Source organism: Pistacia vera, unplaced genomic scaffold (assembly GCF_008641045.1).
Source record: "Pistacia vera cultivar Batoury unplaced genomic scaffold, PisVer_v2 Contig44, whole genome shotgun sequence".
NCBI classification, from domain to species: Eukaryota; Viridiplantae; Streptophyta; class Magnoliopsida; order Sapindales; family Anacardiaceae; genus Pistacia; species Pistacia vera.
In genome coordinates, this window is record NW_022196268.1 from 431,003 (window position 1) to 444,425 (window position 13,423).

A 13,423-nucleotide genomic window follows, 5' to 3' on the forward strand; every position below is an offset into this window, starting at 1 on the left:
AAGTTGTTTACTCCACGAAAATATTCTCCAAAAGATGTGTGGCCTAAAATTATTGTACGGACAATACATTTTGTCATATAAATAAATCAAACCAAAACCCCAAAATTAAGCACAAGCTCACACTCAAAGCTTGCACCGTCCATCCATGTTTCTTGTCCCTCTCCCTCCTTCTCCCTGAAAACCTCTCACCATTTTCATCCAAAAATGGAGCTCCAATCTTTAAACTTCACCTCCAACAATACCCAAAACCCTATAAATGACCTTCCAAAACATGCCCACTCGGGGAAACAGCAAGAGCAAGAGCAAGAGCATCACTTCTTTGAAGATATGGACAGCACTTGCTCCACTCCTTATGTTAGTGCACCTTCAAGTCCGGGTCGAGGATCCGAGCCCGTTAATGGTGGGTTCTATTACAGTGCTCCTGCTAGTCCCATGCACTTTGCTTTAACAGCTTCATATTCCTATCCAGTTTTGTCATCATCATCATCACCGGATGATAATGGGACTGGGAGGAGTAGTAGTTCTGTGGCTCTTGGTTTTGAGTTCGGANATAAAACATTCACAGGCAAAGCAGTTGAACCAGCAACCGCAAAATTCACTCCATGGCCATGGCTGTGTGTTGCGTTCAGATTCAAGTAGGCATCAAGCAAGGGGACACCAGCCGATAGAGCTACAAATTTACAAATTATAACGCAGTTTAATTATTAATTAGTTATACAAATATGGAGGGAAGATCAGGACAAAACAGAAGTTAAAGTCTTACTTACCAATATAATCAATCATTAGTAACCCGTTTGAGCATCTCCCGGTTGCCTTGTTGAAGATGGTTTCTCCATAGGGTAGCCGAGCAAACGGAGACTGAGGGCTCTCCCGAATCAGATTGCCCGTGTCAGAAATCGAGTCCCCGAGTTGATATATGGCGTTGAACTTACAAAATTTGAGAATGAGAGAGTGGCATGGGGAGGGAGGAGCAAGAAGAAAGAGAGAAAACAAAGCAAGAAGAAGAGAGCAGGCCACAAAGTTGAAATTCTTAGCCATATTGATGAATAAGCAGCTTTAGCTATGGATTGATGAACAAATTGATAGTAAATTTGTGAAATCAAAGTCTCGTGCAATGTTATTATATAGTGGAAAGGTTAAGATTTCGATTTGTATGTGTTGTGGTGTTTGTTTTCTGTTTCTTTTGGTAATCTCTTCACAATCAGTTTTGTACTTCCAACTATGAGTTTAGGACGGAATAATAAACTAAATAAGCTACAAAAACCAGTCAAACAAGAAGTTGTATTATAATTTATCCCTCTCTCTTATTATTAAAAAAAAAAAAAAAAAAAAAAATTTGTCTTATAGTGATTATTGTCCTGGTCTTATAGGAATTCACCCGTTGTCGCAGTTTTTTACTCATATAGGTTCTGAAATTTAACATAATCTTTTCTGATTGTTGTTACTTTTAATAAGTTTTTACATTCTCTCTGATTTAGTTTGTGTAGTATCAACAAATTTAGGCTTTGCTTACTGTGATAGAACAATACAACAGTTCTCCATGCGCAGGTTTTAGTATTTTCAGTACAATGCACGTGTAATGTTTTAATATTTCTTCTAATTAACTGATCAATTTACTTTTGAGTTGAAAATTGAAATAGATCATACTTGAATCAATGTTTTGTCTAACTCATATCCCCAATCATCCTCTGCACTCCACACCATTTATCTCAAAGCAGAGACAATATTTTGGCATAGTTGATGTTCAATCTATATACATTGTAAATGGTAATCCAGAATTCATGGATAAAAGATATTACCCCATCATTAATCCACAGAAGCTAAATTCAATAACCCAACAGTTACCCCATCATTAATCCACAGAAGCTAAATTCAATAACCCAACAGCTATGAAGCATTCACCAGTCCCACACCTTCACAACTCTAAAACACATATAAAAAAATAGATTTAAAAAAAAAAAAAAAAAAAAAAGGAATTTAGGCAGAAGGTGCTTGATAAAGATGCCACAATATGTAATTTTATTTAACTGAAATAAGCATATTACTGATTATGCAATGTAACATTGAGAAAATACATTATTTTCTATGATCTTTCTCACACACTTGATGTTGATCAATTTGAGTAATAAATATCAGTACTGCTTTTGATATGTTCAACAACCAATACAACCACCGAAAAAAAAAATGTATTGAAGTAGCAATGTAATCCTCTCCAACAAAAAAACTCCTGCAACTATCCATTCAATGTATGCTTAGCAATAATTTGTTTAAGTATATGCTGAACGAATGGCTACTTAGTCCTTGAATGAGTAGGCGCCAAACAAAAGGTTATTTATTTAGTCCTTGTGTGAGTAGGCATCAGCTGGGAGGAACTTCGCATATCGCTCAGCCTTCTGTCCAGATTTGTGGTCATAGTATTCAACCACCGCAGCACCGGCTAATGCAGCCAGAGTAAGAGCCTGAGCATGCAACCTGCGTTTAAATTGGTAAATGGCAGATAATTAGCTCGTTGAAAAGAGTACAGCAAAGCCTGAAATCCAAAACATAAATAGAAATGTGTAACATTCGTGACAAACAGCTGATAAAAAGGTTCAGGATAATAATTGCGTCTTTGTTATGAATTCCAAGGGCTAACTTCAAAGCAAGTACTAGAAACAAGATGCTTGCAATAAGAATTCAACTGTGTGTATCATGGTTCCAGGCCTCAACAACAATACGGAGAAACTAAACTTCAACCTACTAGGTAAAGGCCTTGTCCACTTAGAACTCCAACCTCCATGAACCTTTTTGTTGGGGCTAAAGAACCCCTAACTTAATAAAAGGAAATAAAAACATGTGAGGTCTTAACAAGCTTCACAACTGTCAGCCATAAGACTAGATAAAATTAAGTTCTCATTCTCATGTCTTCAAATCACCTTGTCTACCTCTTTCAAATGCACACACTCAAAAACCGAAAGACACATCCCTTTTAGGGGCCCAACAAGCCACAACCATTTTGCTTCCTGATGGAACCAACAACTTGTAAAATCCACAACCAACCAGATCACCCAACTTTTGAAAATACCTCCATTACATCAACATAAACTCACCACCGCCAATCTTTCTTTGTCGCGAAAAAGAGTCATGCATAAAAATTAGAACATCACCAGTAACTCAAAAAATACCTTGTCTATGATGACATGTCGGGGTAACAATTCAAGAATGGACAAATTTTCCAGACAGGGTGTTTATACATGTTAAGTGAGGCCTCAAAACAAAATCTATTAGAAACTTACCAAATCAGAGAACAAGTTAAAACAGACGAAACATCAAATTGCAATGCATATGATAACTAGTTTCATACACTAAAAACACCCTGTAGAAATGGGATTTCGCCTTTTCGACCTAATCACAATTTGAATCATTCCAACACATAAATCCAGCTTCCGCCATGAAACAAATAAAAACAATTTCAAGCCTAAAACTTCTCATGTAAATCCATTTCACCAAAGAGAAATAAAACCATTTGATCAATAAACCCCTTAATTGATTGAATCTCAAACATTCACAAGTATATTCAAAAGTTAAAATTTGTTTTTCCTAATATTTGATTACTCTCTCCACATCTCATATAAAACCTGCCCACCTAAATCAACAACACAAACAAATAAAAATTTCACCCAAACAACAACAGAAAGAAAATTAAAAACAAACACATAGATAATTCATGATAACGGATCAAACTTCACCTAGCATGAATGATCTTGACGCTGGTTTTCATATTGGGCTGAGTCCAATTGTAAGCGATAGAGCCCGTGATCCCACTAAGCCATAAACACCCTTGTCAACAAAACCAACAACAACACAAATCAATAAAACCAACAAAAAAAAAAAAAAATCCCCCAACACAAAAAAAAAAAAAAAAACACAAACCCACATCGGAAAAAAGAATATAAAAAACTCACCAACGGTTCTAAGCTTGTGTTCAACAATCCATTCCCTAAAAGATTCGAACTTTGTCTTAGCATCCGCCATTGTAGAGAAAGAATGAATGCAAGGTGCGTTCTTTTTTGTGATTTTGTCAATGTAAAAAGAGAAAATTGAAAACGCAAGACGAAGCGAAGTTGAGATTGTGGAGCTCCTTATAAAAAACAGTGGGCAGAAACCGGGTGGAATTGCGTGTACAATTTAACAGCGTTTGTTCACCGTCAATGTTTCAACTGTTCACATCATGCCACGTGGATTTTTGAGTCTAGCTGTTATTACACGTGTTTAATTTTAGGTTTTATGTTTAAATTTAAATGGTAATCTACGAGCCACGTCATCTACATGTTTGAATCATCCATGTCACCACGTTGGCAAAGTGGGGGTAATAAACCCTCTCCTATTAATTTTCAAAATCATTTCTCATAATAACCATTATTATTGAACCATAGAAGCTAATTATTGATCAATTATTATAAATAAAATAATATAGTCACTAAAAAGAGTATACTAAATTCATACATCAAATGATGTGACATAATCATGATCATAAATTAATATTAATTGATGATCAATATTTCATCACATTTGATGTGTTTCTTTCATAACATTACTCTTATTATAATAAAACAATAAAACGAAGGTTATTACTAGATAATGGAGGAAAGTTACTAATAAATTATAGTAAAAGTTTTATTAAATGAGCTTATCATGTGACCGTGGCAAAATTGTAAAACAGTTTATACTAATGTGATTCAACGAAGAGGTAATGGCATAAACCCTTTTACGATGTATAATTTAATAATAAAAATCCTTTAGGAGACGTTTGGTTGGAGGTTATGTGAGATTATTGGAGTTAAGTTATCTTATATTACTTAATTACCGTGTTTAGTTGTCAAATAATATAAGATACCGATAATCTTTAAATATCAATAACGGTTATTATTTATAATATTTGAGATAAATACCTCTATTTTCTTAAGTATTATAAGATTATTAGGGTTATCTTTTTTTTTATAATTTTATCCCTTATTAATAAAATTTTAAAACAATAATGCCATTATTTTTTAATTTATTTACATGAATATGATTTTTACTATTTCACACCAATTAATTAACTTTTTGAACAAAATTACCTTTGAATTCAAAAAAAATTACAGCCCACCCAAGCCACCACCCCCACCCATCTACCACCGCCTGTCATCAGCAACCACCGTCGCTGCAGGAACAATGCACAGAAGATAAAAAATGGCCGTGTGCCAGATTTGGCCGTCAATGGCCATCGACTTGGCCGTTGATGGCCAGATTAGATCTGGCTGTCGATGGCCAGATCTGTCACGTCTAGCCATTTTCGACTAGATATCTGGTCAGAAATAACCATACGACGCACGAAAGATAGGAAATCGGAGATCATTTCCTGCCTTCTGTGCATCGTTAGGTTGCTGGCTTCCGGCGGCCTGTGATGGTTGCTGGCGGCCGATGGTGAGTGGGTTGGTGAAGGTACTTTGTTGATTTTTCAAACTTTTATTATGAGGTTATTTTTGCTAAGTTTTTAAATACAGGGGTTATATAATCCATATAAAAATCAAATTACAAAATAATATAATAATAATAATAATTAATTAGAAGATAATTTAATAATTTAAGTAAGATACTTATTAATTTATCCCTTATAACTGAACATATTAATATAACGTACGCATTAATTAAGAATCATATTTTTCTAAAGAGTAATTTAACATTTTAAGTAATCCTATGCTAATGAGCGAAACGTCTTTTTAAAATAACGACAATCTCTCTATACCGTAAATGAGCTGTCAGAGAATCGTTAGAAAATTTTATTTAACATTAATATATTGTAGTTGACAAATTTGACATTGGGTTGACTTAGTCAACACAAAAAGACAAAAGTAAGGCAAATGTTCCACGTGCCCAAAAGTCAATGGGCCACATGTGGCCCATTGAGCTCGAATCAATCATTTGATTCATTGCAAATTCAAGTCTTGATCCGACAACTCGTTCATATTTATGACAGCTAAACGACTTGGCATCCTATTTGGCAAACTTGCTCATCTTCAACCGTCGGATCAAAATCTAACTCTCAAACGACAACCGTCCACGTGACACCAGAGGATCCTTCCCGACTCTCTCTTTCAGCCTCAAGCCCTCACTGAAAGATGCCACAAGAGCATTCTTCCAGAACCGTCTTCTTCTCCATCTTCTAAACCATTCTATCTCCACTTTCTTCTGCGAAAAGGTCTGTGTTTACAGTTTTCTTAACTTAATTATTTTATGTTTCATTAATTCTGAGTTAAGTTTTGTTAAATTATTCAAATTTATGGTCTCATAATCGCGCAGCAAGGTTTTTTTTTGATCTGGCATTCAGAACATTTAAAATCATAATCTTATTATGTTGCTGCGCCATGTTTTTTTTTTTTTTTTTTTTTTTAGTTTTTCATTTACTATTGTTTGATTTAGGATTTTTTTCTTTTTCACAGAAAATGAGCAGCCGATCGAGCCGTACACTCTACGTGGGGAATCTTCCTGGAGATACTCGAATGAGAGAAGTTGAAGACTTGTTTTACAAGGTTTTTTCTTTTTGTTTTAGTTTGAATTATGATTTGCTTGTTTGATATGGGATGATATTCGGACCCTTTATTTTTCATCGACTAAATTATGTATTAGTCATCATGCTTATGCTTAGGTTGTGAAATAGGCTTTTGCTTTTGTTCAGCCAACCGGGATAAATAATTCTGCTTGGGGAAAATGTTTGTACTTCAATTTTGACTCATTGCATGTTTGTTTTCAGCTTGGTTCTTTTTGTTGATGTGTTGCATAAGTTCTAAACTATTGTTGATTATAAGTAGGAATATTTTATTATGATGCAATATTTGCATTTCGAACCACCTTAAGTGCAGATAGGTAATCAATTTGTATTTTATTGTGAGTTTTTGTATTATTGGCGTCGCCTTTGTTTCTTTTTGTATAAGTAATAATAATGCGAGATGCTGTTGGTGAACCTGTATGATATATGTTTTGGCTTGGTAAGGACTATAAGGAATTTGTATTGACTCTGTGATTGCAGTATGGGCCCATTGTTGATATTGACTTGAAGATCCCTCCCAGACCTCCGGGTTATGCCTTTGTCGAGGTGAGTTAGTAGTTTTCGATTGATATAGAAGTACTTGAATTGTGGAAGGATTTAATAGGTTACATTTTTTCTGGCATTTTTCAATTTGCTTTATCATCTGAATTTCAGTTTGAGGATTACCGTGATGCTGAAGATGCAATTCGTGGTCGGGATGGCTATAATTTTGATGGATACAGATTGCGGGTGAGCAGCTAATCTTCCTTGCTTGTTTACTTCCTCCGGTTTCTATTTGTTTCCCTACTTTATTGAATTGTTGCTTTTATTTTTATCTGATTTGTGTTAGGTTGAACTTGCACATGGGGGGCGAAGACATTCATCATCAGTTGATCGTTACAGCAGTTACAGTGGTAGTGGAGGTAGCCGTGGAGTTTCTAGGCGCACCGACTATCGTGGTATGTGTTGCCTTTGACAGCACTTGTGTTCTCAGAAAGCTACATCCAATTGATGAGTGATCTTATATAATTTTCATGTTACAGTTTTGGTGACTGGATTACCTTCTTCTGCTTCATGGCAAGACCTTAAGGTGAGTGTGATGGATATTTCCAATAACTGTGTGTTGTAATTTGTGTGGATTTAATTAGGAATTGACTATTGCCTTTTTATTTTGAGGATAATTGAGCTTATGGACCTTTTTAATTAATTGAGTATTGCTCATGTCTTCAATGATCAGGATCACATGCGTAGAGCTGGGGATGTCTGTTTCTCTCAAGTGTTTCGTGATCGTGGGGGTAAGTAAATTTCCAGTGTTTAGTTTTGTTTGTGTGGGATGTTTTCTATATGGTACGTCCTTGCTTGGCAGGGTAATGGCATTTGGTATTAGAGGCAATGTAATGGTTCATTTTTTTAATACCAACTACGGATTATAGTAAAGTTGTAGTTGATTTTTGAAGAAGTTAAGATGGATATGTCAGGTAGACTGCAGGGGGTGATTAGAATCTCTTGTTGAATATTTGTGGATTTTTGTGGGTGGAGAGAATATATTACTTATTACAGTTTGGTCAGTGCTATTAAGGTGATTGACCTGATATGGCTTATTATAGAACTCTGATGTAGGTAGATGACTTTTTAAGGCATATAAGAAATTGTTACTTTAAACATATGAGAAATCATTACTTGAAAATTTATGTATCTTTAACGTGGTATATTTGCAGGTATGACTGGAATTGTGGATTACACAACCTATGATGATATGAAATATGCTGTAAGTTAGTTTATTGTACTTCATCGGAAAATCATTATTGGTTTTATGTGGTTGGGGATGGTTGGAAGAATGACTGTGACAACCTCTTTAAGTGTTTCTCGTAATATTTTCTTCTGCTTTGACTTTGTAGATAAAGAAGCTCAATGGATCTGCGTTTCGTAATGCATTTTCTCGGTCTTATGTACGGGTATGCCTCGTTAATTTTTCAGTGCTAAATCCTGAATTCCGGATGCACATCTACATCGCTTGTACTTACCTCTTCATGTTATCTAGGTGAGGGAGTATGATTCAAGGTACTCTAGAAGCCCTAGTCGCAGTCCATATAATTCAAGAAGCCGAAGTCGTAGCCCATATTATTCAAGAAGCAGAAGTCGCAGCCTCAGCTACAGCGATAGGAGCAGGAGGTCTGATTTAGTTTTTTTACAATAAAACTTATAAAGTTGGCTTAGGCAGAATACAAATTGACTGGGTTTGAGCGTATGCAGCATTTCTCCCAGGGCCAAATATTCACGTCGGTCTCCATCTGTATCTCCTGCTAGGTCTAGTTCTTACTCAAGATCACCTGGCCGCTCTTATTCAAGGTATAGTCTTGCTGATTTTTTTTCCTAGGAAAATAAAATATAAAAATGAAATTCTGAGATGCAATAAATAGTTTGTTCATAAATGTAGTTATTTAATGAATTTGTATTTTTTTTTTTTTTTGTGTGTGTGTGTGTGTGTGTGTGTATTCATTAAGTGTTGCATGTGGCTTTTACGTAGCAGCTCCCTTTATAAAAACCGTTTGTTAATGTTTCTTGGTTAGTACCTTTTTTCCCTGTTAAATATGCCTAATTATGTCTGATAAGATGAGTTTTTAGCATCCAGTATCGCTAACAGATAATCATGCGGCTGGGAATTGCACTGAATAACAATATGCTTTAAGTCAAGTTCTTTAACTTTTGTCAGTTATGTTGCTGTTCACCAGTTGGAAATTCGCAGCAATTATCATCTTGTTACCTTCTCTCTTTTTTTTCTTTTATGAGGGGAAAAAATAGTTAACTGCTCAGTTTAACTTGCTGGCTTTTCACCTTTCCCATTGTAAACACAGTGAAATTTACTGATGTCATGGCTGGCTAGCTAGCAGCTGTATTATTCCTACTGCATTATTGCAGCTGCTATTATTTCCTTTGTATGCTTTATAGAACTTCCTTCCTGAGGCATTATGAGTTTCAAGTTTTTGAAACTGTGGTAGCTAGCCTGTTCCTGCTCTGTAGGGCTAACATCAGACTGCAAAATAAGTACACCAAGCTTGGCTAAAGTTGAGCTGGTCAATGATTTATTCTGGCTTGTCTAGTTTTGTGTGGTTAAACCAAGCTTGAGTTGTCAATTCCAGAACCTTCAAAACTGTCATCTTGTCATTATTTGGTCTCTGCTTGGGATTATTGCAGTTCATCATCTAGGAGTTTATGCATATGTTGACATCACATTATTCTTTAAAATTTGACATTTTGACAATCTTCTCATGATTTAACTTTAAAGTCTTTCTGGTTCTAGACTCCAAATATTACCCCTATTCAGGTTCACTCTTATTGAAGTTGTCAGCTCATCATAATTTTACAAAATATTCCATTCACATGGTAATCCTCAAAGTCGGTACTTCGAATGACATATATGGTAATTAATGAGCGTACTCAGCTAAAGAATAGCTGACTTTAGTTGTGTTTAGGTCTAGTGCTTGTGGTCACTTCAACCACCCAGTAATATAAACCCCTATATATTTGATTTCTATATCGTTGCTTAATGGATGGTTGCTTGTAAAATCTTTACTCTGTGTGATTCCCTGCCAGTTATAGAGTTGCAATTCTTGCCTATTATTACATATTCTCCAGGCTTGACACTTGGAAGGAAATACTTCCTCTTACAAGTGCTTAAAACATTTTCATTTTATTTGTTTTTCATAGACTTCCGTTTGCATCTTTCCATTGTGTTCTCCATAATCTCTGGCAATGATACCTTTTTATATTTATTGCTTTTATTTCCTCTTTTTTTTTCAAATATTGCTTTTATTCCAGCACATGATTTGTGCATCTCACTTTGAAATCTTATTGTGTTTCCAAAAAGGACCCCAACATTATCTTTTGCTGGACTTGTGAGAAGTATTTCAGTGTCACTTTGCTTGCAATTTCTTTATGACAATTCTTATCATAATGATCCATTCTGTTTTTCTTTGTAAATACCTTCTTACTACAACTTGGGCTTGCCCTTCAAACTTCAAAGTTTTATTTTTCAAAGTTCAATGGGGAAATTTGAGAAAAGGATTTGTGGGTTAGCCGTTGCCTTACCTTGTTTATGAAGGTTGCCTGTTTGTTTGCTAGATCTCCTTTGCGGCGACCTGGGATTGGATGTTAGGAACTTGATGGGATGTGGTGCCTAAAGCCTGCAACTCATTTTGTTCTTGAGGTAATACTGTTTTTGTTGATGAGCACCTCTGGAAAAACCCTAATGGTTTAATAATTCTGACATGTTATGCATGCTGTTCCAATGAAAGCTAGCATGGATCAGTATAAGAAAGATGGATGGGTAGCAATTTTAAAGCTGGATACTGATTTAAGTACAATTGATTTGACACCATCCCCAATGAGTCTGCGCTATTGACAAGTTCAAGATTTCTGGCTCTGTCAAACTTTTGCCCAGGATTCTCGTTAATTTGGTGATATATATAGACTGTGTGGATGTGTTTCTTTCCTGTTGTACTTTGTATTATTGTGCGCCATTCTCTTTTTGCCTGGTTTCTTTTTATCTTTTGTCTATTTTAGCTCACATTACATGCTGGGGAAGGATCGGTAGTAAATGGTGAGGTGCAATAATACGATACTGGTTTGATGTTTTACTGTTGATTGCTGCTAAGATTGATGGTAATTTTCTATTTCTGAATGTGTTCACATTGCGGTGGAAATGGCGTTGAGGCTTATGGATCAAAGGTTATAAAGGATTGTTCTATTGAATTGGATTGTTTCTGGAATTTTTTGCAGATCACCTTCTAGATCCAGATCTCCAGTGTCACCTGTAAGTGAAATTTAAATCTGGATTTTCGATCTTTAACTTTTGAAGGAAAATGATTCATATAGTGTAAATTCATGTTGGCTTAATCTTGCAACATCTATTGTTGAACAATATTTGATAATGAATCCTATAATATGCAGCCTCGCGGCAGACGTGTGAGTAGAAGCCGAAGAGAGCGTAGTCCAAGTTGGAGTCAGAGCAGGAGTCCAAGTGTTTCGCGATCCCGTTCACCGTCAGTATGATTCGTCTCATATATCACTTGACTTTCGTTATTTTTTATCAATGATATACCATCTTTTACATTCTCCTCAACTTCCTGATTCTGGTTATGGTGATATTGGCAGGTGAGATCTGATGATTGATCCTGACTTGGTTGGTGCCTTCAGGGGTTGTGTTATTGTGAACAGCTTATATGTTAACATTAGTCTTAGTTGAACTTCTATGGTGAAATGCTAGGACATCTCATTAATAATATGATTAGGTATAGCACACTACCTATGAATTTGAAATATTATTATTGAAGGATCATGTACTCTTATTTTTCTGAATGAAATTTGGACTCCCAAGGATTGATATTGAGATGATAAATTTCTTTGGTTATTTTATTGTGATGGTTTTGTACTCGTTTTTTGGCAATTCTCTCTACATGTTTTCTGGTTAGATGATAAAAGTTTGTGACTAATGAGAATTTAGTTGGCCCCTTTTGAATGCTTTCAAGAAGTATAACACAATTCAATTTTACTATTGTCAAGACGAATATGTGAAGATGAATAATATAACTTATTTATGTCCTGTTTAATGAAGAGGAATTGTTGTATTATACTCCCAAATTGGTAAAAAAAGTTGGGACTATTATGTTTTTGGGTAAATCTAGTAATTGTCTCTCTCTGAACAAGACTTTGGGTATAACTAATCTTAGAAGTTAAAGGGTTTGTCATCTGGTCACAAGAAGGATAGACGTTTTATTCGACCCGTATCAAATGGGGTTGGGATTACCCAAAAAATTCAAGGATGGGGACGGGAACGAGGATGAGGAAATTCCCCGTCTTTGGGTATAGAGCAGGGATGGGATTGTCGACGATCTCGACCTGTTGAGCCTTGTACCTGTCCCTGCACATTACCTACCTTGCATCGTTCAATTAATTATAATTATAATTTTTTGACATTTTAAGTTCTAATGACCGAAAATAAATCTTTGTGTTCAATTAATAATAATTTATTCAAAATTACTTTTAAATTTGAATAAAGAATAAAAATTATTAATCTATTATGTTTTCAAATAAGTAATTGATTTGATAATATTTTCAAGAATCAAGATCATATGAGTATATATATATTATCAATGAAAGTTAATTTAAATTTGCTAATTTCATAAATTTCTCTAATGAATTGACACGACTAACAAATAACACAAATAATTTAATTTAATTACACAAATTCATTTATCTTTTTAAATAATTAATTAACTAATTAATTATGATGTTTAATTTCTAATTTCTTTAGTTGGAGTGTAGCTAGTGAAATAGTGAATAGTGATTTATGACTTTATTAATTAATTAACCTAATAAGTTATGTTCTAACAACCTTAAAATAATTTAATTGATCAAGTAAATTTTGTTAAGATTGAATTTGAATTTGTCAATTTTAACATAATTTATTTGACCAAGTAAATTATGTTAATATGAAATATATTTTTGTCAATGTTAATATATTGTAATTGTGCAAGTAAATTATGTTAACATTGAATTTGGATTTTTCATTTTTAACAAAATATAGTTGATCAAGTAAATTACGTTACTATGGAATGTAGGTTTATCAATTTTAACGTAATTTAATTGACCAAGTATATTATGGTAAAATTGATTTATTAATTAATTGACGAAGTAAAATGAGTTTGTTTTTAATTTTGATATTCAATGTAATAAATTTGCAAAATGAAAATTTATCAAAATTTTATTATGAAATATCTTATTCTTCTGAGTAAACAAATAAGAAAGAAAAAGACAAATTAGGATCCAAAACGCAGCGTTTCAAATTGCAATATAAGTGTTGGTGTTAGTTCATAT

The 13,423-nt window shown here is 34.4% G+C and overlaps 3 protein-coding genes across 8 annotated transcripts; 1 reads left to right on the forward strand and 2 right to left on the reverse strand.

The window, feature by feature from the left end:
* Positions 1-461: 461 nt before the first annotated feature.
* On the reverse strand, positions 462-1,092 carry LOC116144182 (acetylajmalan esterase-like). The gene is made up of 2 exons (XM_031429637.1): positions 768-1,092; positions 462-670 (listed from the first exon to the last, which is right to left on the reverse strand). The coding sequence occupies exons 1-2, from the start codon at positions 1,036-1,038 to the stop codon at positions 462-464; spliced, it is 480 nt and encodes a 159-aa protein (XP_031285497.1). The 5' UTR covers positions 1,039-1,092.
* A 910-nt stretch (positions 1,093-2,002) lies between these two features.
* On the reverse strand, positions 2,003-4,100 carry LOC116144289. The gene is made up of 3 exons (XM_031429761.1): positions 3,945-4,100; positions 3,729-3,819; positions 2,003-2,472 (listed from the first exon to the last, which is right to left on the reverse strand). Exons 1-3 carry the CDS (start codon positions 4,012-4,014, stop codon positions 2,337-2,339), a joined length of 297 nt encoding a protein of 98 aa, XP_031285621.1. The 5' UTR covers positions 4,015-4,100; the 3' UTR covers positions 2,003-2,336.
* Positions 4,101-6,064: 1,964 nt separating this feature from the next.
* LOC116144169 (serine/arginine-rich splicing factor SR30-like) lies at positions 6,065-11,957 on the forward strand. 6 transcript variants are annotated; one of them, XM_031429626.1, is made up of 14 exons: positions 6,065-6,220; positions 6,462-6,551; positions 7,049-7,114; positions 7,223-7,297; positions 7,398-7,506; positions 7,591-7,637; positions 7,785-7,842; positions 8,266-8,315; positions 8,446-8,502; positions 8,589-8,719; positions 8,801-8,896; positions 11,327-11,360; positions 11,498-11,593; positions 11,702-11,957. In XM_031429626.1, the coding sequence occupies exons 2-14, from the start codon at positions 6,465-6,467 to the stop codon at positions 11,717-11,719; spliced, it is 924 nt and encodes a 307-aa protein (XP_031285486.1). In that variant the 5' UTR covers positions 6,065-6,220; positions 6,462-6,464; the 3' UTR covers positions 11,720-11,957. The 6 variants fall into 6 exon arrangements, 2 of the variants coding, with proteins under 2 accessions (XP_031285486.1, XP_031285488.1); XR_004130228.1 differs by lacking the exon at positions 11,702-11,957 and adding an exon at positions 10,670-10,754 and having other exon boundaries at positions 6,077-6,220; positions 6,460-6,551; positions 10,843-11,360; positions 11,498-11,595; XR_004130230.1 differs by lacking the exon at positions 11,702-11,957 and adding an exon at positions 10,670-10,754 and having other exon boundaries at positions 6,077-6,220; positions 6,460-6,551; positions 11,498-11,594.
* Positions 11,958-13,423: the final 1,466 nt, after the last annotated feature.

What these genes read in the sequence shown, in the direction of transcription:
- LOC116144289 (XM_031429761.1), bottom strand. Translation starts at nt 4,014, where the DNA reads ATGGCGGATGCTAAGACAAAGTTCGAATCTTTTAGGGAATGGATTGTT. An exon ending in ACACAAGCTTAGAACCGTTG is followed by an intron (nt 3,820 to 3,944) that starts GTGAGTTTTTTA and finishes TTTGTTGACAAG; the next exon opens with GGTGTTTATGGCTTAGTGGG. An exon ending in GTCAAGATCATTCATGCTAG is followed by an intron (nt 2,473 to 3,728) that starts GTGAAGTTTGAT and finishes ATTTAAACGCAG; the next exon opens with GTTGCATGCTCAGGCTCTTA.
- LOC116144169 (XM_031429626.1), top strand. Translation starts at nt 6,465, where the DNA reads ATGAGCAGCCGATCGAGCCGTACACTCTACGTGGGGAATCTTCCTGGA. An exon ending in CGGGTTATGCCTTTGTCGAG is followed by an intron (nt 7,115 to 7,222) that starts GTGAGTTAGTAG and finishes TCTGAATTTCAG; the next exon opens with TTTGAGGATTACCGTGATGC. An exon ending in CCAGATCTCCAGTGTCACCT is followed by an intron (nt 11,361 to 11,497) that starts GTAAGTGAAATT and finishes TATAATATGCAG; the next exon opens with CCTCGCGGCAGACGTGTGAG.